Source organism: Phyllobates terribilis, unplaced genomic scaffold (genome assembly GCF_046119375.1).
Source record: "Phyllobates terribilis strain yellow unplaced genomic scaffold, ASM4611937v1 Scaffold_3__8_contigs__length_932513732, whole genome shotgun sequence".
NCBI classification, from domain to species: Eukaryota; Metazoa; Chordata; class Amphibia; order Anura; family Dendrobatidae; genus Phyllobates; species Phyllobates terribilis.
This window is the reverse complement of record NW_027362763.1, coordinates 807,431,375-807,456,991: the sequence shown is the minus strand read 5'-3', so window position 1 is coordinate 807,456,991 and position 25,617 is coordinate 807,431,375. Positions and strand designations below refer to the sequence as shown.

Genomic DNA, 25,617 nt, shown 5'->3' with positions numbered 1-25,617 from the left:
TCATTTTAACCAGTGGTGGTGTGTGACTGACTGGGTACGGAACATACCACAGCTCCTGGGCAGGGTAGGAAGCAAAAGACAATACAGATATTACAGCACGGGATCACAGAGGATTCATTTTCTGAGGCAAAATATTTCACTGTCTGTTTTTAAACAATATTTTACCTCACAAAATTAATCCTCTGTGATGCCGTGCTGTAATGTCTGTATAGTCTTTTGCTTCCTCCCCTGCCCAGGAGATGTGGTATGTTCCTTACACGGTGAGACACAGCCATTGATTAAAATGAACATTTGTTCGTTGGAAAACCACTTTAACTTGCTGTTTCTCAGAATCAAAGAAAATTACATTTTTTATATAACTAAAGACTTAACATCCAGACATATATAAGGACAGAGTAAAACTGTACATTTTTTTTTTCAAATTCAATTTATTGATTTTATCTTACAGAAAAAAGAAAAACCTAAATGCAACAATCAATATCTGCAATCCACATACAGGGATATGAAAACTATCATTGTATATAACAATAATGATCAATAGTATAGGGAACAAATAATGATCAGTTTATAATCTGTTGCATACAAGAGATAACAAAAGGAAGAAAGATCGGAGGGAGGGGGGAATTTGTGAAGACCACAAGGACTACCTTCAATGGCAGACAAAGGCCATGTGCCCACGTAGCGTTTTTGCGGCGTTTTTACGGCTGCGAAAACGCATGTACAACAGTCTGCCATGCAAAGCAATGTGAATTCGGATGTGCTGTGCACATGATGCGCTAATTTGCGCGCCGAATTCGGATTGTGTTGCAAAACGCAGCATGACCATTTCTACCGCGATTACGCTGCAATTTCGCAGCCATTGAGGAACATTGAAACGCAGCAAACCCGCAGGTATATGTGGATTTGCTGCGTTTCAATTAAATTCAATGGCCGCGAATTTGCAGCGTAATCGCGGTGCGTGTGGTACCCGGGATGAAGAGGAGACTACAACTCCTCTTCATCCTGGCTACCACGCGGTGAAAAAAAGAAATAAAAAAGTTAAAAATAAAATAAAACCTGTATATTCACCTGTCCGGCGGCCCCCAGTCTGCTTCCGGCCACGTCCTCTCTCCTCTGCGTCCCGCGGTGTACTGTCAGGACCTGCGGTGACGTCATTTAGTCACCTGATGGTCACGCGACCGCTGGTATCGGCGGTCAGGTGATGGTCGCGTGACCATCAGCTGACTAAATGACGTCACTGCAGGTCCTGACAGTACACCGCGGGACGCCGAGGAGAGATGACGCGGCCGGCAAGAGACTGGAGGAGACCGGAGAGGTGAGTATACAGGTTTTTTTTATTTTTAACGTTTTAATTGTTTGTTTGTTTTTTTACTATAGATGCTGCATTTAAAGCATCTAAGTCGTTCACACATTATAAATCCATGCCCGTTGCATGGATTTATATTGTGTGACCAACTTGCCAAGCACTTTTCCAAGTGATGCTCAAAAATGCTTGGAAAAGTGTTTGAAAAAACACATGCGAAAACGCATGTAAAAACGTTGAAAAAACACTTCTCTCTGGCAGAAAAAACGCATGTATATCTGCATGCGTTTTTTTCTGCCAGAGAGAGGCAAAAACACTCTGCATCAAATCTGCTACGTGGGCACATAGCCTAACCGTACATTTTTTAATTATTACCGTCTATTTTAAAGACATTTTCCAGTAAGCTAGATTCATGGCATTCCACTAAATGTTGCGAAACCTTGGTTCCCAAATACGCTGCTCAAAAAAATAAAGTGAACACTTAAATAACACATCCTAGATCTGAATGAATGAAATATTCTCATTGAATACTTTGTTCTGTATAAAGTTGAATGTGCTGACAACAAAATCACACAAAAATCATCAATGGAAATCAAATGTATTAACCAACGGAGGCCTGGATTTGGAGTCACCCCCAAAATTAAAGTGGAAAATCACACTACAGGCTGATCCAACTTTGATGTAATGTCCTTAAAACAAGTCAAAATGAGGCTCAGTATTGTGTGTGGCCTCCATGTGCCTGTATGACCTCCCTACAATGCCTGGGCATGCTTCTGATGAGGTTGGGGATGGTCTCCTGTGGGATCTCCTCCCAGACCTGAACTAAAGCATCCGCCAACTCCTGGACAGTCTGTGGTGCAACATGACGTTGGTGGATGGAGGGAGACATGATGTCCCAGATGTGCTTAATCGGATTCAGGTCTGGGGAACGGGCGGGCCAGTCCATAGCTTCAATGCCTTCATCTTGCAGGAACTGCTGACACACTCCAGCCACATGAGGTCTGGCATTGTCCTGCATTAGGAGGAACCCAGGGCCAACTGCACCAGCATATGGTCTCACAAGGGGTCTGAGGATCTCATCTCGGTACCTAATGGCAGTCAGGCTACTTCTGGCGAGCACATGGATGGCTGTGCTACCCTCCAAAGAAATGCCACCCTACACAGTTACTGACCCACTGCCAAACCGGTCATGCTGAAGGATGTTGCAGGCAGCAGATCACTCTCCACGGCGTCTCCAGACTGTGTCACGTCTGTCACATGTGCTCAGTGTGAACTTGCTTTCATCTGTGAAGAGCACAGGGCGCCAGTGGCGACTTTGGCAATCCTGGAGTTCTGTGGCAAATGCCAAGCGTCCTGCATGGGATTGGGCTGTGAGCACAACACCCATCTGTGGACAAAGGGCCCTCATACCACCCTCATGGAGTCGGTTTCTAACAGTTTGTGCAGACACATGCACATTTGTGGCCTGCTGGAGGTCATTTTGCAGGGCTCCAGCAGTGCTCCTCCTGTTCCTCCTCCTGTTCCTCCTCCTGTTCCTCCTTGCACAAAGGCAGAGGTAGCGGTCCTGCTGCTGGGTTGTTGCCCTCCTACGGCCCCCTTCACATCTCTTGGTGTACTGGCCTGTCTCCTGGTAGCACCTCCAGCCTCTGGACACTACGCTGACAGACACAGCAAACCTTGGCACAGATTTGAAAGTGCTTTTGATGCATTTTTTATCGGGAAGAAGATCATTGATTCTACATTTAAAAATACACTGCATTGTTTTTTATTTTTTTTACATTCGTTTGTTACATGTTTTTTTTAAATGTGTTTTTTCAGGCTTCCCCCTAAGAAGCCGATAGAGAATCAAGGCCCCCAAAATGCACAGATTTTAAGTGTCTTTAAATGCATAGTGGGCATGAGTTTGCATGAAATCACATCACTTTGCTTGGACAATGAAATGCAGCAGATTTTCTGCACACAAAAAAACAACAACCCAGAAATAAACCACATTTGTGCTACATGTTTGAATATAGCTCATGAGTTCAAACACAAGTGGCAACCCCTTTCAAGCAACTTACCCACTTTCCTACCCACTTCTTTATAAAATTATTTTATATACAAGGTTAATAGAATAAAGTAGAAGACTTACTAAGCCCTCTATTGGCATTGGTCCATGGAGAAATCTGCTGAGCAACGAACATGAAAAACTGTGAAATCTGCATGTGTATAATGCACTGGAGCTTAAAATACCCGCATTAAACCAAATTACCTCTGCGGATGGTAAAATGGCTCACAAAAAGATAATGTCCTTAGGTTTTTTCTCATTTGCCACATTCTCTGCAAAACTTATGGTATATAAGTAAAGTTGAATCCAAAAGTAAATGTTTAAAGAGTAAGGCCAAGAATTCCTCACCGATGGATTGGCAATGAATTGCTTTTGTATTTTGTGAAATTAACTTGTAATTCATTAAATTCATTTTGACCACAATCAGTTTGAAACCCCTGTATTAAACCAGCAGATTCATCTGTAGCTTGTAGGAATTACCAACAACTGTCTGACAGACATATAATCATTCTTTTTTAGTGCCTACTGCATGTTTTTTTACCACTATAAAAATCAGGGCTGGAATCCCCTTTAAGAAAGATTTCATCAGCAGCTGCAGTGTTTATTGCAGTATTGAGACCTTGCTGTTGTGACCATTACCCTCTCCTCATTGGTCCTTATAGCTCAATTAATGGTGGCATGACGCTCACCTTTTATAGTTTAAAAAAAAAAGTTTTCCAGCATTTCAGATTTGTTACATGAGATTTTTTGCCCCCGTCTCTAAATGATTAAGAGTATTACAAATTCACGAAGCATTCAGGCAAGGGTAGAATTACTAAATACACGTGGTCAAAATTGTTGGTACCCCTCGCTTAATGAAAGAAAAACCCACAATGGTCACAGAAATAACTTGAATCTGACAGAAGTTATAAATGAAAAATCTATGAAAATGAACAAATGAAAGCCAGACTTTGCTTTTCAACCCTGCTTCCACAGAATTTATTAAAAAATTAAACTCATGAAATAGGCCTGGACAGAAATGATGATACTCTTGACTTAATATTTGGTTGAACAACCTTTTGAGGCAATCACTGTAATCAAACGATTCCTGTAACTGTCAATGAGACTTCTGCACCTCTCGACAGGTATTTTGGCTCACTCCTCATGAGCAAACTGCTCCAGTTGTCTCGTGTTTGAAGGTTGCCTTTTCCAGACAGCATGTTTCAGCTGTTTCCAAAGATGCTCAATAGGATTTAGGTCAGGGCTCATAGAAGGCCACTTCACAATAGTCCAGTGTTTTCCTCTTAGCCATTCTTGTTTTTTTTTAGCTGTGTGTTTTGGGTCATTATCCTGTTGCAAGACCCATGACCTGCGACTGAGACCAAGCTTTCTGACACTGGGCAGCACATTTCTCTCTAGAATCCCTTGATAGTCTTGAGATTTCATTATACCATGCACAGATTCAAGACACCCTGTGCCAGATGCAGAAAAGCAGCCCCAGAATATAACAGAGCCTCCTCCATGTTTCACAGTAGGGACCGTGTTCTTTTCTTGATATGCTTCATTTTTACATCTGTGAACATAGAGCTGATGTGCCTTGCCAAAAACTTCCATTTTTGTCTCATCTGTCCATAGGCCATTCTCCCAGAAGCTTTGTGGCTTGTCAACATGTAGTTTGGCAAATTCCAGTCTGGCTTTTTTATGATTTTTTTTTTCAACAATGGTGTCCTACTTGGTCGTCTCCCATGAAGTCCACTTTGGATCAAACAATGACGGATGGTACGATCTGACACTGATGTTCCTTGAGCTTGAAGTTCACCTTCAATCTCTTTAGAAGTTATCCTGGGCTCTTTTCTTACCATTTGTTTTATCCGTCTCTTTGATTTGTCATCAATTTTTCTCCTGCGACCACGTCCAGGGAGGTTGGCTACAGTCCCATGGATCTTAAATTTCTGAATAATATGTGCAACTGTAGTCACAGGAACATCAAGCTGCTTGGAGATGGTCTTATAACATTTACCTTTAACATACTTGTCTATAATTTTCTTTCTTATCTCCTGAGACAACTCTTTCCTTTGCTTCCTCTGGTCCATGCTGAGTGTGGTACACACCATGTCACCAAACCCCACAGTGAGTATCTGTAGCCCTATATACAGGTCCACTGACTGATTACAAGATTGTAGACACCTGTGATGCTAATTAGTGGACACAACTTGATTTAACATGTCCCTTTTGTCACATTATTTTCAGGGGTACCATCATTTCTGTCCAGGCCTATTTCATGAGTTTAATTTTTTTTTAAATTCTGTGGAAGCAGGGTTGAAAAGCAATGTCTGACTTTCATTTGTTCATTTTCATAGATTTTTAATTTATTATTACTTTTGTCAGATTCAAGTTATTTCTATTACCATTGTGGGTTTTTCTTTCATCAAATGAGGGGTTCCAACAATTTTGACCACGTGTGTAAAGGGATACTACCTGACTGTCATGGGGCCCAGCACTGGACTGTTTCCCATGACAATGTTTGCTGCAGTCACCATAAGATCCAGCGTATATGGTTCCTATTTCGGTAAAGGCTTACTGCTTCTATCTATATGCACTTAGTGCCTTCTAGTGGTGTTTGTAAGCAGCCAGTATTTATCATTTACCTCTGCGATAATGGGTGTGTAAAGACTGTGTAAAAGGAAGCAAGTGATTTTGGCTAAAAATTAAGCTCCTTCCTCCAAATTGACATGATGTAATGGTGGACATAATGAAAATGGGTGACTATTTTGAAAGTCGCTACAGAGTCTGGTGCCTCATACTTTCAGAAAGAAATATGAAAGCTAGATATTGCTACAAAATATCTGCACTGGAGAAAGCCAATATCTGGTCACAAATTGCTTTTTACGCTGCACTCACACATCCCTGTGACATATCCTAGCGCTGCCCGTTTTTTTTACTCTGACAGCACACTGACCCATGGGGTTTAACTGATCTATAGACACATCAGTTTTAAAAACTGATCAATATCTCCAGTCAGTGAGACTAAGAAATAGAACAGAAAAAATAGAAGCAACTATGATGACCACTGGGGCCGTTTCTTTTGGACAGTAATGCTCAAATGGATGGTGTGAATGTAGCTTAAATGTTAAAAAATACCTTTTTGAAAAGACCACCCAAAATTACTTTAAAAGGTAGTTTTCTTGATGTGGGGGGTGTCATATGAAAGAATATAGGCAATATGCAATGTATATGGTAGATCTAAAAAGTTCTGGATAGGAGAGTGAACTTCTTAAAGAGAGATGGTCTTTTGGACATGTTTCACTGTATATATAATGTTCCCTTCTCTGTTTAAATTATAGGCTACATGCCTGGGGTCCAAAGAAATCACCAACTATCACAGTACGGACCTCAGCAGACTGGATCCTCTATGTCCCCTCATCCGTCTCCTGGGGGTCAGATACATACTGCTACGGGCAGTTTTTCACAGGGAAACTCCACTGCCAACTATGGATCACAGATGAACCAGTATGGGCCGCAAGGCAAGTTTCATGCTTCGTCCTTTTCTATGGTTCTGTTTAGTTTACTTTTTCTCATTATTATTATTATAACATTGTTAGGTGAAACAGGCGAGATAGAAGACTATTTATCAGGCCAAAGTATTCTGACGTCTGTATTGTTAGTGCTTTTTTATCTATTTTTTCTTTTAGTAATATCTAACTTCGTAACTATATTTGTCCTATAGTTGCTTTGCAACTATATTTGTCCATCAGACCACAAATTATTGATTACATTTAGCATTTTTCGGCCCTATTGGTTGATATAAGAGTCATAGAAAATATTTGCATTAGCTGAGTTGGACGGGGTTAAATGAGCAGTCTCATCTGCCGGGTATCCCGCCTGGGAGAAGCAGTTGGCAATTGATTTCTGCTTTTAACGAATGCCAGCCTGGACCCACATCTACAAGTGTGTGGGCACCCGGACTTGGCTTTGTGACACGTCCAGCAGACATGGGCCAGCCAGGCAGCTGCTGGATTCATTGTCTTTAATGTTTTAGGCCATCTGTTTTCTGTCAGAGTCCTCGCCAGTGAATTACTAATCCATTAGCAAAGCATAGGCGGATGACTGTCCTCCTTATTCCTAGATTTCCCTCTGTGCTATTTTATGTATTTGTCTTTGGCAATGGTTTCGATTAAGATGTTTATTCTGTTTTTGCTTTGTATTTGTGAATTCAAGCACATATAGAACAAGAGTCATTGTGGGAAGTCATATTGTGGAAGTTGCATGTTAGTTCCCTTTTTTACCTTTACATTATCCTGTCACTGCTCATACCATCTTCATTACAAAGTTAAAGAAATATTTTATTTCAATTTAAATAAATAAGGTTTGGAAAATGATGACCGCAAGATCTTTGCAGGCGGTTATTTATACCAATGTGCCATTGCAGGTCTCAATCAGGATTGTGTGCATATATAGTGGCTTGCAAAAGCGTTCACCCCCCCTTAGCATTTGTTAGTGTCTTTCTACCTTACAACCTCGAATTCCACAGTTTTTTTGTGTTTTTTTAGGGTGTGCATCAGTTCATGTACAACTGTGAATATTTGGTTTTCTTTGTGAATCAAACAACAAATAGGACAAAATAACTGAAAACTTCAGTGTGCATAACTATTCACCCCTTTAAAATCAGTACTTTGTAGAGCTTCCTTTTGCAGCAACTACAGCTGCAAGTCGCTTTGGATAAGTCTCTATGAGCTTTCCACATCTTGCCACTGGGATTTTGCCCATTCCTCAATGCAAAACTGCTCTATCTCCTTCAAGTTAGATGGTTTCCTCTGGTGAACAGCAATCTTCAAGTCTGACTACAGATTCTCAATTGGAATAAGATTTGGGCTTTGTCTAGGCCAATCCAAAACATTTACACGTGTCCTCTTAAACCACTCGAGTGTTGATTTAGCAGTATGGTTTAGGTCATTGTCTTGTTAGAAGGTGAACCTCAGTCCCAGTCTCAAATCACTGACAGACTGAAACAGGTTTTGCTCAAGAATACACCTGTATTGCGCACCATCCATCTTTCCCTCAACTAGGACCATTTTCCCTGTGCCTGCTGCCGAAAAGCATCGCCACAGCATGAAGCTGCCACCACCATGTTTCACTGTGGGGATGGTACTCTTGAGGTGAAATTCAATTTTGGTCTCATCTGACCACAGCACCTTCCTCATACATTTGGGGAGTCTCCAACATGTCTTTTGGCAAACTCAAAGCAAGCCTTACAATTTTTGTGTGTAAGCAAAGGCTTTTTTTTTTGCCCACGCTTCCATAAAGGCCACCTCTATAGAGTGTATGGCTTATCTTGGTCGTATGGATACACATTGCAGTCTCTGCTTGGGAACTATGCACCTCCTTCAGGGTTACCTTTTGTCTCTGTGCTGCCTTTCTGATTAATGCCTTTTTTCCCTGGGCTGAGCATTTTGGTGAGTGGCCTTCTCTTCGCAGGCTTGTTGTGGTACTATGTTCTTTCCATTTGATGTTAATGGATTTGATGGTGCTCCGGGAGATCATCAGAGATTAAAATATTTTTTTAACAACCCAACCCTGACTTGTACTTCTCAAAAACTTTGTCTCTGACTTGTTTGGTTGGAGATCTCCTTGATCTTCATGGTGTTGTGTGGTTAGTGGTGCCTCTTGCTTAATTGTGTTGCAGCCTTTGTGGCCTTCATAAAAGATGTGTATATGTGACACCCCAGGGGTCTGGTTGTCACAGTGATAGAGATATTACGTCTGAGAGCAGGTGGGAGGTCCTTTGGTCAGGGATCCTGTGCATGCCACACCTCCTGCCCAGCCTTGGGAGGGGAAGAACTTCCCCTGTATAAACCCGGGGCTGAGGCAGAGTTAGTGAGTCCAGGAAGAGTAGAGACAAGAGCAGCATAGGAAGCAGCAGAGTCACAAGGAGTCAGGGGCTGGCAGCTAAAGAGCTCGCCCTGACTAAGAAGATTCTTTACCGGACCCGGAGTCCGAGGCTGTGGGGACTAACTTCTACCCAGCAGCAGAATCCGTCAGGCAGGGGATTTCAGGTCCCCTGGCCCAGAAGCCCGAAGGCCCGGTCACACGCGTGGGACCAGCACCGCCATCGTGGAGCGGAAGCCATTAGAAGGCCCCGAGTCACCGGCCATACGGGTGAGCACCACACGGTACACTCAGGGACGTGGGCTACTTACATCAGCTTCTAGCAAGGTAGCCAGAAGAGTACAGTCAGCTTGGGAGGCCTACAACTACGCCTGGCCAGGGGAGATCCCATCTGCTCAAGGACTGACCAGGCCCCGTTCGCTAGCAAGTACTCCGGGAGGGTCTATCGTTGTTACCAGTAAAGACCCTGAACGCTACCATACCGTCTCTGAGTGGTTCCTGCTACCCCCATCATCCACGTCGGCTGCCCTGAGGCCATACCCCTCCCGTTGGGGGTTATACTATCACGCTGCACCATCCTTCCACCGGCCTCAGCGGTCTGCCCTGCAGCAGCAGCCCCCCTGGCTGCATTCAACGGGTGGCGTAGACATCAACCATTTTCTACCGCTAACAGACTGCCGTCCAGTTTGACTCCCTGGGCACGGACCGGGTCACCGCCACGAGACTACAACCCTAAACAGATCCGGCTCCGGGTAAGCTCCCGCGTGCGCAACGCAGCGCGACACAGGCCCAGGGGCGCGTCAACTTTGGCGTAGTCGGCAGGATCACGTGCCCGCAACCACCGGGTACTGCGTGCCTGAAAAGCAAAGACTGTTCAAACTTACCAGTGGTGAAGATTCCCGCCATCGGTGAAGATTCCCGCCATCCGGCGCCATCTTCAGCCTTCTTCCCGCCATCGGTGAAGTTTCCCGCCATCCGGCGCCATCTTCAGCCTTCTTCCCGCCATCCGTGGAGTTTTCCCGCCATTGGACGCCATCTTGAGGACGCCGCGCGGGAAGAAGAGGGGCGTGGACTCCGAAAGCGCGCGAGAACTGAAGCCCCGCCTCACGTCTGGACGTTGCGTAAGGTCCTGGAAGGAGCCCAGCAGACGCCGACGTCACAGGAGCGCGACGGAAGGTCCTCAACCCTGACGATCCACTGCGGAGCCGCGGCCTACGGAACAGGATCATCGCAAGGTAGGCCACGGTCCACTAGGGGGGAGGAAGATGTCGGATACGGAGGAGAGCTCCACTGCCTCAACCCCCGCCAGCGCTACCGCTGTTGCAGTTATGCCCTTCACCATGCCCTATATCCCGGGAGCAGCTTGGCTACCCCAGTACTCAGGGGAGTCACATACCCTGCATGACTTTAGAGAAAAGCTGGATAGCCTCTTCCAGGTGTACCCCCTCACAGAAGAGCAAAAAGTGAGCATTCTGGTGGCCCAACTAACTGGGGCAGCCAAAAGGGAAGTAAAATCCTGGCCACCTGGGAGGAAGACTGTCGCAGGGATACTAACCCGGCTGAAGGACACCTTTGATACCCGCACCTCAGCCGAGATTAAACTTAGATTCTACGGGTGCAAGCAGCGAGCGCATGAGAGTATAAGGGACTATGCACTCAACCTACAAGAGGCCCTGAGGGCCATTAAGCAGACCGACCCTAATGGAGTGGGAAACGAGGACAGGCTGTTGACCGAACAATTTATAGAGGGTTTATATTGCAATGCCCACCGCACCCAGTTGCGGGCAATGGCCTTACAGGACCCTCATCTAGAATTTGCACAGTTCAAGGACAGAGCCATCCGGGTGCTCCGAGAACCGGCACCAGGTGGCGTTGTGACCCACAGACGCCCCACTACCACTTACTACCAGGAGGCGGCGCCCTTGTCAGCAGGGCCTGTGGGAGCTGATGCGCAGGCTTTGGACAATGACCCGGCTCCAGACCTACACCATCAGGTCCAAGAGCTAGCTAAAAGCGTTGCTGCGCTAACCCGAACTGTGCAGTCTTTACAGGTTTCCACTCCAGGGAAGATCCAGCTGGCATCCGGACCGGAGGACATCCCGTGGCGTCGACCAAGGAGGACCCCACCGGCCAGAGGAAGACCCAGTGACCGATACAGCGAGGACGGACGACCCATCTGCCGCCGCTGCAATCAACCCGGACATATGGAAAGGTACTGTTCTTTAAACGGGCACAACCTGGGGTAGAGGGCCAACCCCCAGGAAAAAGATCACCAGGCCCATCGAACTGGCGCGACAGATATGTGGGAGGACGTCCAGTCTTGCCTGTGGTACTGGATGGCATTCCCATGAGTGCCCTACTGGACACCGGGTCACAGGTCACCACCATCCCGTACGTGCTCTTCAATCTGTACTGGAATGACTCGGATATTACCCGCTACCCTGACGACGACTTGAGTATCATCGCCAGCAATGGTCAGCCCGTGCCACAGATCGGATTTAAAGAGGTGACCATCAAAATTGGTAGAGTCGAACTGGCCGCACAGGGACTGATCATTGTAGATATTGACAAACATGAGAGTCACCCAAAAATAACTCTAGGAACTAATGTAATTGAAAATTGTCTTGCAGAGGTGATTTTCCTTTTACAGCAGGTTGCCAAGAATGCCAGCTCCGGCGAGCAGCGGGTGCTCCAGAAAGAGATCCGGGCACTGATGCAACGGCAACAAGTGGAACTCTCCGGCGGTGAGATTGGTAGCGTAAGAATGTGTGACCCTTTTCCTATTGCCATGCCCCCAAAAAGTGAAATGATGATTTGGTGCCGGGCAGCTATTGGTCTGAGAGGTAGAGATTACCAGGCAATGGTAGAACCAGTTTACTCAGACAGTAGGCCCACCATTTTGACAGCACGGGGGGTGGTCAATGTACGCCATGGGAGGGTGCCCGTTCGCATAATAAATATCGGGGAGAGGGAAGTGTACCTGCCCCGGTATGCCACGCTAGCCAAATTATATACCACTAATCAAAATTCTATACAATCTGTGGAACCCTTGCCTCCATCTCACCCGGAGGAAGGTAACGGCTCTAAGAAAGACATGGAGGACTGGTGTCAGCAACTACATCTGGGTACTGACTCCACTCCCTCACACCAGAAACAAGGAGTCTATCGGGTGGTTCAAGAGTATGAGAGAGTGTTTAGTAAATACCCGTTAGACTTCGGGCGAGTCAAGGGGGTAGAACACCGCATCCCCACGGGAGATCATCCTCCCATAAAAGAGAGGTATCGACCCGTACCCCCTGCACATTACCAACACGCCAAGGGGATGCTTAGAGACATGAAGGAGGCTGGGGTAATCCGGGATAGCTGTAGCCCCTGGGCAGCCCCACTAGTTTTAGTCAAAAAGAAAGACAACACCATGAGGATGTGTGTAGATTACCGGAAAATCAACCGTATCACACACAAGGATGCGTACCCCTTACCAAGGATAGAGGAGTCATTGGCTGCTTTAAGATCTGCTAACTTCTTCTCTACCTTGGATCTCACTAGCGGGTACTGGCAGGTTCCTGTAGCAGAGGCGGACCGGGAGAAGACCGCATTCACCACCCCGATGGGACTTAGCGAGTTCACCTGCATGCCGTTCGGACTCTGCAACGCCCCAGGAACCTTCCAACGATTAATGGAGTGCTGTCTGGGCCACAGAAACTTCGAGACGGTCCTGTTGTACCTGGACGATGTCATCGTATACTCCAAAACTTATGAGAACCACCTGAAACACCTGGCGGAGGTGTTCGAAGCTCTGGCGAGTTACGGCCTAAAGGTGAAACCCTCCAAGTGTCACCTCCTGAAACCAAAGGTGCAATACCTGGGACACGTGGTGAGCGCTGACGGAGTGGCTCCCGACCCCGATAAGATCACCGCAATTAAGGGATGGCCAAGCCCCTCCAGCGTAAAAGAAGTGCGGCAGTTCCTAGGGTTGGTAGGCTACTACCGAAGGTTTATTCCCGGTTTCACCAAAAAGGCAGCTCCTATGCAGGACCTCCTGATAGGCCAGTCCCGGAAGGCCAAGAACCAGAAGCCGCCCTTCAAATGGGAAAAGCTAGAAGAAGAGTCCTTCCGCCAGCTGAAGATGGCCCTCACGGGGGATGAAATCTTGGCGTACCCGGACTATAGCCAGCCCTTCATCCTCTACACCGACGCCAGTAACATCGGGCTAGGAGCCGTACTGTCCCAGATTCAGCAGGGGAGAGAACGAGTAATCTCCTATGCCAGCCGAAAACTGCGACCCACCGAAAGGAACCCCGAAAATTACAGCTCATTTAAGCTAGAGTTCCTGGCCGTGGTATGGGCAGTCACCGAGCGCTTTAGGCATTACCTCGCTTCTTCCCGGTTCACCGTATACACGGATAACAACCCGTTGACACACCTGGACACGGCAAGACTCGGTGCCCTGGAGCAGAGGTGGATGGCCCGTCTGTCCAACTACGAGTTCACAATTAAATACCGGGCAGGGCGCTCCAATACCAACGCGGACGCCCTGTCCAGGATGCCCAACCTGCCGGACGGAGGAGAAGATCCGGAGGGACTGGAAGAAGTTGAACTCCCTGCGTTCCACCGTCATGGGACTATCCAGTATTCCCACCGGGTAAGGAGTAAGCAGGCTGCTACGTTGAACCCCTTACCTCACTACAACTGGGCGGAAACGCAAGACAGCGACCCTGCCGTCCGACTGGTGAAGGAGATGCTGACTCGCCCGGAGGCTAGCCTGGAATCAGACGCTCCAGAGGAAGCCAAACAACTATGGGCAGAGAAGAGTCGACTGTTCCTTTACAAGGGGAAGTTGTGCCGCAGAATGGTTAACTCCAGGACGCATGAACTACTCTGGCAAGTAGTGGTGCCACGAAGAGACGCAGCCATGGTGATGGAGGCATACCACGACGGAGCTGGACACTTCGGGTGGAAAAAGCTGGAGTTCCTGCTGCGCGAGCGGTTCCACTGGGTAGGCATGAGGGGAACCATCGAGAAGTGGTGCAGAGACTGTGGCCCGTGCAATCTGAGAAGGAAGGACCGGGCCAGCCAGAAGACTCCCCTGCAGTCCATCGTCACCCGGCAACCGTTGGAACTGGTAGCCTTGGATCATGTAAAACTGACCCCCAGCAGAAGTGGCTACGTCTACGCGTTAACCATCGTGGATCATTACTCCCGGTTTCTGGTTGTCGTCCCCGTCAAGGACTTAACGGCTCGAACAGCAGCTAGAGCCTTCCAGCAGCACTTTTGCCGTCCACACGGGTACCCGGACCAAGTGCTGACGGACCAGGGACCTGCCTTTGAAGCGGAGGTCTTCCAGGAATTCTGCAATCTGTATGGCTGCCGGAAGATAAGGACGACACCCTACCATCCGCAAACTAATGGACTTTGTGAGAAAATGAACCAGGTGGTAATGGATCTTCTAAAAACGTTGCCCCTGGAAGAACGCAGTCTGTGGCCTGAGAAGTTGCCCGATCTGGTGGACCTATACAACCACATCCCGGTAGGTTCCACCAACTGTACCCCGGCTTACCTAATGAGGGCAAGACCTGGTAAGTTACCTGTTGACCTGGAAATGGGAGTCCTGACGCCCGAGTACACTTCACCAGAAACAGACTGGGACACAGAGAGGCAGCAGCAGTACCGGAAAGTACAGGAGAGCGTGGAGCGAAGTCTCTGTCAGGCTAGGGAAAGACAAGAGAAGACTTACAACCAGTATGCTCCCGCTGTTCCCCTGGTACCCGGAGAGCAGGTCTTGAAGAGGAAGAGACGGCTCCACAAGTTGGACGACCAGTGGGAGAAGGACCCGTACACCGTACTGCCCTCAAGCCACGAGAACCCGAAGGTCTGTACCATCAGTAAAGACGGAGGGGAAACCACAGCCATTGTATCCCGGGACCACCTGAAGAAGTGCCCCGAACAACTGAGGAACCCTGAGGAGGAACAGGAAGACCATCGACCCGTGGAAGAAAGGGAAGATATGGTTAGTACCGTGCTCGGGGACTTCCCTCGGTCTTGGACTCAAGTCAATGGTGCAGTTGTGGTACCCGTACTCACCTTCCTCCAACCATCATCCCAAGAACCTACGGAGCAACGGGTAGAGCTGGAAGAGCAGCCGGTCCAGGAGGCAGAAGACTCCACCCAAGCGGAACAGGAGAATCCACCCTCTGCTTATAGTGAGCCTGCCGTACCCCTAGTGAGACAAAGAGCCGGTAGACAGCTGCCCAGTTTACCCTTGACAGCTCCTACACCCTGTAGTTCAGGGCCAGACAGTCAGCTCCGTAGGTCCACTAGGGCCACTAGAGGCCAGTTACCCGCACGTTGGAGGATCTAAATGTTTAAGTTGTTTTACAATGTTTACCTGTTTATTGTTGCTTGTGTGTAATTTTGTGTTTCTAGTTGTTTTTAGGAGTCTTCGGTGGATTTACCGGGAATCCTTTGTATATAGTTGGAGCGTAACCCAGGATGGACTAGAGACTGTTAAGGACTTGGGGTAGGACAGACCCCTACCTGGTTACGTCTCCCTGTGTTGGTGAAATGGACACCTTTGCTTTTCTTCAAAGACTGCACCCGGTTGCGGACATCCGTGACCATCTTATTGTGTTTCCTTATTGTATTTTATTGTTCTTTGATATACCTTGTTATATTTTTCTAAAAAGTGTTTAGTCCCGGAGTACTAAATTTCACTAGGGGGGAGTGTGACACCCCAGGGGTCTGGTTGTCACAGTGATAGAGATATTACGTCTGAGAGCAGGTGGGAGGTCCTTTGGTCAGGGATCCTGTGCATGCCACACCTCCTGCCCAGCCTTGGGAGGGGAAGAACTTCCCCTGTATAAACCCGGGGCTGAGGCAGAGTTAGTGAGTCCAGGAAGAGTAGAGACAAGAGCAGCATAGGAAGCAGCAGAGTCACAAGGAGTCAGGGGCTGGCAGCTAAAGAGCTCGCCCTGACTAAGAAGATTCTTTACCGGACCCGGAGTCCGAGGCTGTGGGGACTAACTTCTACCCAGCAGCAGAATCCGTCAGGCAGGGGATTTCAGGTCCCCTGGCCCAGAAGCCCGAAGGCCCGGTCACACGCGTGGGACCAGCACCGCCATCGTGGAGCGGAAGCCATTAGAAGGCCCCGAGTCACCGGCCATACGGGTGAGCACCACACGGTACACTCAGGGACGTGGGCTACTTACATCAGCTTCTAGCAAGGTAGCCAGAAGAGTACAGTCAGCTTGGGAGGCCTACAACTACGCCTGGCCAGGGGAGATCCCATCTGCTCAAGGACTGACCAGGCCCCGTTCGCTAGCAAGTACTCCGGGAGGGTCTATCGTTGTTACCAGTAAAGACCCTGAACGCTACCATACCGTCTCTGAGTGGTTCCTGCTACCCCCATCATCCACGTCGGCTGCCCTGAGGCCATACCCCTCCCGTTGGGGGTTATACTATCACGCTGCACCATCCTTCCACCGGCCTCAGCGGTCTGCCCTGCAGCAGCAGCCCCCCTGGCTGCATTCAACGGGTGGCGTAGACATCAACCATTTTCTACCGCTAACAGACTGCCGTCCAGTTTGACTCCCTGGGCACGGACCGGGTCACCGCCACGAGACTACAACCCTAAACAGATCCGGCTCCGGGTAAGCTCCCGCGTGCGCAACGCAGCGCGACACAGGCCCAGGGGCGCGTCATATATACTGACAGACCATGTGACCCTTAGATTGCACACAGGTGAGCTTCCTTTCACTAAGCATGTGACTTATGAAGGCAGTTACTTGCACCAGAAATTTTTAGGGGTTTTATAGCAAAAGGGGTGGATTCATATGCCAATTTTTAATTATTTGATCCCATAAATTTAATTTATGCCTATGTTTTTCTCACTTCACTTAGACTATTTAGTGTTGATGCATCACACACAAATCGGGTTACAAAAATATTTAAACATTTAAATACAGGTTGTAATGTAAAAAAAAATAGGTAAAAAGCCATGGGGGCGAATACTTTCGCAAGCCGCTGTATATGTATATAACATATTTATGACATTTGTATTATAATCCATTTGGCAATTAAAGCATGAGCTGTATTTTCTCACATTTAATATACGTGACTGATCGTCCTTTTTTTCACATGTAATATGAGCTAGAATAGTTTTTGAGTTTTGAGCATCATTTCTGTCAATAAAGCAATTGGGATAGTCAAATCTAATAAATGACCTGAAACTGCGGGCAATATGAGTGCATGGTATCTTTAAAGACTATGGAAAACTTTGATACTTAAATTATAACTTTTACATAGATTAGTGGTTACCGTTAATAAAGTGGCCTTAAGTCTCAGTCTGCAATCTTCCTTCACTTTAAGACCACCTGATTATGCAAATTGCTGCTTGATCCAAGTTTCAGATTTTTCTCTTGTGGGTGTCTCTCTACCAGGAATGTAGTCTGGATTTGAGGTCTGTGTGTATCTGCAGGTTAATATCGTTACTAACCTGCCCAGCGCCTGCAGTCAGAGAGCGGTGACTGTAACCGCACCCTCTGCACGGACTGTCAGCCGATGCTAATGCTGATCCTGCTGTCAGTCAGTGCTGAGAGCGCGATTACAGTCGCTTCTCTCTACACACAGAGTGGTGACTGAAGCCACAACGCTGTGGGGGGGAATAAAGTTAATTTCCTCCTGGCAGTGGGAGTCTAAGTGCTGGCATCGGGCAGCTTCACAATGTAATTAACCTGCTGATTAACTCCATATGTGCAGGTTAATGGTGTTTTTTTCAGGTGACAGGTTCCCTTTAAAGTCTATGGAGATCTGTGAGACACAGATGAAAAATGGAAAACATACTTTTTGCTTCAGTGTTCCGACCATGTTTCATAATTTTTCACTGATCCATTGTAAAGAGTCAGTGGATAAATGAAAGCTCAGTCTACCTCATTCACTTTATAAAAATGAATGCGAAAAATATCAATGCCAAGTGGATGGAACATGAGAGAAAGCGGATGAAAATAGACCTTGAGTAGAGAGGGTATGAACAGCGAGAGATACCATGAGCAGGAGTTCTGATGGATTTGTAACATTTTTGTAAAGGACTTAGAGAAACTCTGCAGAAGCAAAATAGTAGAACTTTTTTTTTTTTTTTATAAAGAATTTGCATTTAGGAAGAAAATAAACAATACAAAAATTTTTTTGTGTAAATGTGTACAGAACTTTTAAGGCTCTTTAAGATGGGCTCTCTGAATTGTGCTCCCATTGACGGTGTAACAGTTAGATATAGTATTTAGATGGAGTTCTCATCGCCATTGGTCAAACTGTGTGGAGATGATTCTCCAAATCACTTTTAAAGAGCACAATGGAAAGTAAATTTTTTTTTCTGTCTTTCTGACTGTAATTAGAAGTTTGTATAATGTCACTAGTCGAATTCCAATGAAGAAGTTATTGATCTCTGGACAGGAGTGTTTGTCCCTTTACCGTTAATACATGTATAACACGTTTTTGCCTGCATGTACCTCTTAAAGCTAGATGAAATAAAGTTTTTATAATCTAAGATCCGTAGACCATGTGAGATTATCAATATTTTTGCAGATAGTGATATAAAGAGGACCTTTCATCAGTTTTAGCATGTTAAACTGGCCAGATCACGGAATAGTGACTGCAGAGCTGAGAAAAATATTATTTTGATTTTTTAATTTCTCCTCTGCCACGGAGATATTAGCGTGTAAAGTTTAGGTTATAATTTGTTAAAGCCAACTGAGTATTACCAGAGATTTTTCTCTGGGGGCGTGTACTTCTTACCTTGCATGAGGTTGACCAATCATAAGCAAGCTGCAACACACTGGGGAAATAAAGAACACGCCCCACACAATAGCTTGATGTAGGTTTATTCTGTGTGAGACCTGTAATTTCTGACTGTCTGCTCTCACTTGTCTCACTGCAGAGCTCTGTGTGATTACAATGTGTCAGGAGTAGAGTACAGCTGATTGTGATTACATGCACCTATCAGGTTTTATCTCACTGCAACCCTTGTGGGAGGAGGGGCAGTACAGCTGAGCTGACAGCACTGAGATGAGAGCTGCAGACATGTTTGTAATGACACAAAGCTCAACTTTTGCTGCTCTGCCTCTCCCTTCACACTTTCCTAGTGAGATGAAAGGTGTATGTAATCACGCTCTGCTCTACTCGCCACACTTTATAATCACAAACAACTCAGCAGTGAGATCAGTGAGGAGAGCCCACTGTCTGTTATTACATGTCTCACACTGAGAAACCTGCTGTAAGCTATTTTGGGTATACCTTATTTTGTCAGCATATGTTGCTGTCCTATTATGATTGGTTAGTCTCATACAGAGAAAGAAGTACATGCCCCCAGAGTAATATCTCGGGTAATGACCCTTTTGACTTAACTTAAAATGTAGGTAAGGCTAATTTTTGTTATTCGCAGATCTGCAGCCACTATCCTATGATGTGGCTAGTTTGATATGCTCAAACTGGTGAAATTTCATATTTTAAAAGTCTGATTTTCAATGTAATAATTTATAGCAATCCTAATAATAAGTGCTCACAATTAATACAAAATCAAATCAAATGATAAACCATAAAGGTATCCTGCTGCTATAAAAATCAAAATGCACAATCCCTAAATGTAAATGACAATTACAATAGACATCATTGCATAGCACACAAGTCTTCTGTCACCGCTCTTCTTCACCCTCGAGGATTGACCTAATAGAGACACATGAGAAAATTGACTTTCCTTATTGCAATATTTCTTAGTGGACGCTCTGGACTAGGCAATTCCTAAAAAAAGGGGGAAACAAAACTTTGTCTATTCATACACTGATTTAGGTTTCACATTCACTTCTAGAGGGAGGAAAGGTTGGTAACTAGGAATTCTCACAGACAGTGACTTTTTATATTTAGATTCAGAAAACTACATTTTAAACAAAAAAATCAAACCTAGAATACTAGCCCATGTATAGAAATATGGCTTGCAATTTCCATTGCGTTAGGTTATTCCGTAAAGTCTTCTAGCCTTTCATCTCCTGTATGTGTCTATCTACCTGTCCCCAAATCTCTGAGTGCAATGTCTGCCATTATTTGGACAGAATGTCTAGCATCTTTTTCCAGATTCTTGACACAAGCTTATAATAAGCAATGCTGCATATAAAAAGCTCAAGGTGCAATTTTGTATTCGGAAAAATAATAAAATAAATAAAAAGATCAGTGACGCCTTTGATTTGATATCTGGCATGCTGCCTCACGGGCCTACTGAAGTTCAGTAGTAAGTTTTATACAAAAATGAATGTAGGTTAACGAACGCCCTCAAGCTTTTTTTTTTTCCTCGAAGAGCTTTGTGCATCTCTATTATTTCCAATTTTAACCTCTTCACTAAAGTGCTTTAGTACTATGATTAAGTGATTGATGTCTAGAAAAGCTGGTGGGGGGTTTATGCTGCAGGCTGGAGATGCTGCTTCAGCTGTAAAAATTAAATGAAAATTCCCATTATTTTGCCTTTGGCTTCTTGGAGGATGTCTAAAAATATACCTTGGTAAAAGGACATTGTGGTGCAATGCCTAAAAAATGCATTATATACATCTGTCACAGTTGCACCTTTTTTGATCACTTTTCTTTATCACTTTTTACGAGCAATTCTGTCTCTTTCGTATCTGGCTTGTATAGAAACACATTATTCTGTGCATTGGTCGAGTGTCTGATAATCCAGAATATCTTATAGTTCCGTATTAGGACCCATTGATACTGCAGTAAAGATTTTTTTACTGTAATTTACTTTTTTTTTTTAGAAGTGTGTAATTATTCTAAGATTTGTTTATTTTTTAATATTTAAGGAAGCTACCCAAGACCTCCATCATATACCGCGGTACCCAACGCAAACTACAGTGGTCCTGGTCCAGGCATGAACCTGAATACAAACAGCCAGGTGCATGGACACGGACCAAGCAGTTCCATGAACATAGGAAGAATGCCTGGAAGTGCAGTACAGAACAGGCCATATCCTGGAAACATGAGCAGTATGACTCCCAACGCTCAGCAAGTCATTCCAGGGATGGGCCCTCCCATGCCTAATGTGAATCGTAAGGCGCAGGAGGCTGCAGCGGCAGTGATGCAGGCGGCTGCCAATTCAGCACAAAATAGGTATGTCTGGTGATGTGTTAAGAATTTAAGAATAATGCAATATGTGGTTTTCCTCTGTTTTCTGCTTCTTCTGAACAAAAAAAAGTAATGTAGACCATACAGTTCGAAAAATGGTTGTATTTTAATTAACTTCTGTCTTTTTGATCACATATTTTTTATTGAAAGCTCCACATACAAATTTTCCATCTTTCAAATAACATAAATGACACAGTGATTGCATAGTATAAAATATAAACAAAGTATCTCAAATTCAATTCCCTAACCCACCCTACACCCAAATCCCAACATTCCAGAGAGAACCATTTTCATTTTCAGAGCAGTTCTAGAATAACAGAGTAAAAAATTTGTAGAAGGGTGAAAAAGAAGAAAAAAAGATAACTAACATTTAAGGTATACAGTCGGTACGGAAAGTATTCAGACCCAATTAAATTTTCACTCTTTGTTTCATTGCAGCCATTTGGTAAATTCTAAAAAGTTCATTTTTTTCTCATTAAAGTACACTTTGCGCCCCATCTTGACTGAAAAAAAATCAGGAATGTAGAAATTTTTGCAAATTTATTATAAAGAAAAACTGAAATATCGCATGGTCATAAGTATCCAGACCCTCATATTTAAGTCACATGCTGTCCATTTCCTAGTGATCCTCCTTGAGATGGCTCTTCTCCTTCATTGGAGTCCAGCTGTGTTTAATTAAACTGATAGGAATTGATTTGGAAAGGCACACACGTGTCTATATAAGACTTCACAGCTCACAGTGCATGTCAGACCAAATGAGAATCATGAGCTCAAAGGAACTGCCCAAGGAGCTCAGAGACAGAATTGTGGCAAGGCACAGATCTGGCCAAGGTTACAAAAGAATTTCTGCAGTACTCAAGGTTCCTAAGAGCACAGTGGACTCCATAATCCTTAAATGGAAAAAGTTTGGGATCACCAGAAGTCTTCCCAGACCTGGCCGTCCAGCCGAACTGAGCAATCGTGGGAGAAAATCCTTGGTGAGAGAGGTAAAGAAGAACCCCAAGATCACTGTGGCTGAGCTCCAGAGATGCAGTAGGGAGAAAGTTCCACAAACTCAACTATCACTGCAACCCTCCACCAGTCGGGCCTTTATGGCAGAGTGGCCCGACGGAAGCCTCTCCTCAGTGCAAGACATATGAAAGCCCGCATAGAGTTTGTTCAAAAACACATGAAGGCCTCCCAGACTATGACAAATAAGATTCTCTGATCTGATAAGACGAAGATAGAACTTTTTGTTGATAATTCTAAGCTGTATATGTGGAGATAACCAGGCACTGCTCATCACCTGCCCAATACAATCCCTACAGTGAAACTTGGTGGTGGCAGCATCATGCTATGGAGGTGTTTTTCAGCTGCAGGGACAGGTCGACTGGTTGCAATTGAAGGAAACATAAATGCGGCCAAGTTCAGAGATATCCTGGATGAAAACCTCTTCCAGAGTGCTCTGGACCTCAAACATGGCCGAAGGTTCACCTTCCAACAAGACAATGACCCTAAGCACACAGCTAAAATAACAAAGGAGTGGCTTCAGAACAACTCTGTGACCATTCTTGACTGGCCCAGCCAGAGCCCTGACCTAAACCCAATTGAGCATCTCTGGAGAGACCTGAAAATGGCTGTCCACAAACGTTCACCATACATCCTGACGGAACTGGAGAGGATCCGCAAGAAAGAATGGCAGAGCATCCCTAAATCTAGGTGTGAAACACTTGTTGCATCATTCCCAAGAAGACTCATGGCTGTACTAGCTCAAAAGGGTGCTACTACTCAATACTGGGTAAAGGATCTGAATATTTATGATCATGTGTTTTGTTTTTCTTTAATACAGTTGCAAAAATTTCTACATTTCTGTTTTTTTTCAGTCAAGATGGGGTGTAGAGTGTAGATTAATGAGAAAAAAATTAACTTTTTAGAATTGACCAAATGGCTGCAATGAAACAGAGTGAAAAATGTAAAGGGGTCTGAATACTTTCCGTACCCACTGTGGCATTGTAAATATTCTATCTCTAATTAGAAGATTCGTGGGCAGCCCTGAAGTATCCAACCAAGGACTCCAGATCTTTATGTATTTGCGAATAGAGTTAAGTTTATGATGGACTCCTCATAGTATTGGCATTGCACAATACAGAAAACCAAAATTATATTATGGAGAATACAATAGTTAACAAAGGGAAATTGAAAATAATTTTATACGGCATATCTGAATTTTGAAAAGATTCTTCTAGTAAAAATGGCCAAACACCTTAGCTGGTGACTGAACAGCTCCTCTTAAACTCCACATCGCTATGCTCATGGGTGTTCTGAATGGAGCTGGGGAGTAATCTACTGTGAAACATTTTATCTCTCATAAGGACAAAGGGCATGGGATGCTGAAATACAACATGCCCAACCATTCTCTTTCCCAACATCTGCCATTAGGAAAATTTCCCGACATCCCTCATACATATATGGTAAGCTTGTCCTGCCGAAATCAGTGAGTCCAGTCAATATAGATCTAATGGTTATGGAAAAATTGAGACTTCTTTATTGCTTTCTAAAAGAGATACAAGAAACCATAGATAAAATGTGGCATTTTTCGTTTACATACCGACTCCTTTAAACACTACTTTGAACTGAAACTTTTCCCCTGGAATAAACTTAAAACACTTAAGCCTCCAAAGTCTAATGGAGAGTGATTGTTAAAGATTTAAATCCCCATTATACTGGGCAACATAAAATATTTTTTTATTAAAAATCTTTTAGCCATCCATTATATATATATTATAATCTCTTTGAGTTTGGCAATTGACCTTTCCTATTTATGGCATCATATAAGCAGTCAAAAACTGTGTGTGTCTGTGTTTTATATATAGATTCATATTGCAAACCATAGTTAGAGAGGACTTTTCATGACTTTTAACATTTTAAACTGGCTACACCCAGTGGTGTAACTATAGTCCAATGGGCCCCGGTGCTAAAATTTGGACCTGCGCCCCCCCTGCATGTTGGCACCACCTTTCCCAGAATGGAGTGCCGACCATTTCTACTGGTTTTGTTTTTGATTAATGATTTATGTCATGGTGAAGATACGCCTCCACTAATCCCTCGTTAAGGTGCAACCCAGATCTCTGTCCCATTGATACTGTAAGCATGTTTTATAAGGGTCCAGGTGTTCAATCAGAAAGGAATATGAGAATGACAAAGTGTGTCTTAATTGTCCGATATTTGTTTTTCAATAGTTTTTATTAAACTTTTAAAAGGGTATGTTAAAGGGGGTAGGGAAGAAATAACAGAAAACAGAGGGAAAGGAAGGGATGGGAGGGGAAATTTAGAGAACTCAATTGCGTAATTACAAAGGGTAATATAGCATATAATCATCGTAAGTATAGTAACATATGATTAAACATATAATAACAAGACAAAAACATAATAAAACATAATATAATCTAGTCAGACTTAACAAAGTGTGGTCTTTTGTACCATGGAAGAAAGGAGGAACCGGTATAAAAGTAATAATGTGGAATGGAGGTAAAGCGTTTATGGTACATAAAACTAAGGATTGGGAAACGTGGAAATCCAACAATCCCATTTCTTAGAGTGTTTTTACAGACAATTATTATTAATGGCAAATCTGAGTTCGAGTGAGTTATGTAAGGAAATCTTTTCCAAAATGTCAGATAAGCCAGGCACATCGATTTTTTTCCAAAAATAAGCTATTGCATTTTTAACCACCAGGAAGGTATGAATTATAACATATCTAACTGATGGGTCCAAGTCTTCAAGGTCAACAGAAGGAGAGCCATCTGGGGAGTAATTAAGAGTGTTCTATTGAGGAGTCTCTTTATAGTGAGAGAGATTTGTTTCCATAGATTTTTTATTTTAGGACAACTCCAGAAAATGTGGAGTAAGTTGCCATGAAAGCCACAATTCTTACTGCTTAGTGGGGAATTTTCAGGGTTTATGTGGGATAATCTGGAGGGAGTGTAATACCAACTAACCAGAAGCTTATAAAATGACTCCTGAATTTCATAGAAATATTAGAAGCTTAGGAATAGTTAATGGCATTGTCCCACTGTTTCAGGTGCAATGTGATTTTTAGATCTGTTTCCAACGTGACATAATAATAACTTTTAATAAAAGTGTTGTCTTTGTTGAAGCAGTTGTATAGATGTTTTGTGCTCCAAAACATCTTATGGTCAACATTACAAAGGAGGGATCAGACTATTTCAGATTTTGGAGATTTGTTGAGAAGAAATACAGTACA

At 44.5% G+C, this 25,617-nt stretch overlaps 1 protein-coding gene across 11 annotated transcripts in view; it reads left to right on the top strand.

Annotated features, from left to right (window-relative positions):
• The window catches only part of ARID1B (AT-rich interaction domain 1B), a 712,135-nt gene that overhangs the window by 470,139 nt on the left and 216,379 nt on the right, over nucleotides 1–25,617 (top strand). For 7 of the 11 annotated variants that reach the window (XM_073672421.1, XM_073672423.1, XM_073672420.1 and 4 more), the window contains 2 exons: nucleotides 6,674–6,853; nucleotides 21,053–21,359. In XM_073672421.1, the coding sequence (XP_073528522.1) occupies nucleotides 6,674–6,853; nucleotides 21,053–21,359 (487 nt within the window). Of the gene's footprint in view, nucleotides 1–6,673; nucleotides 6,858–21,052; nucleotides 21,360–25,617 lie in introns of all 11 variants that reach the window. The other 4 variants (XM_073672426.1, XM_073672424.1, XM_073672419.1 and 1 more) reach the window with 1 other exon arrangement.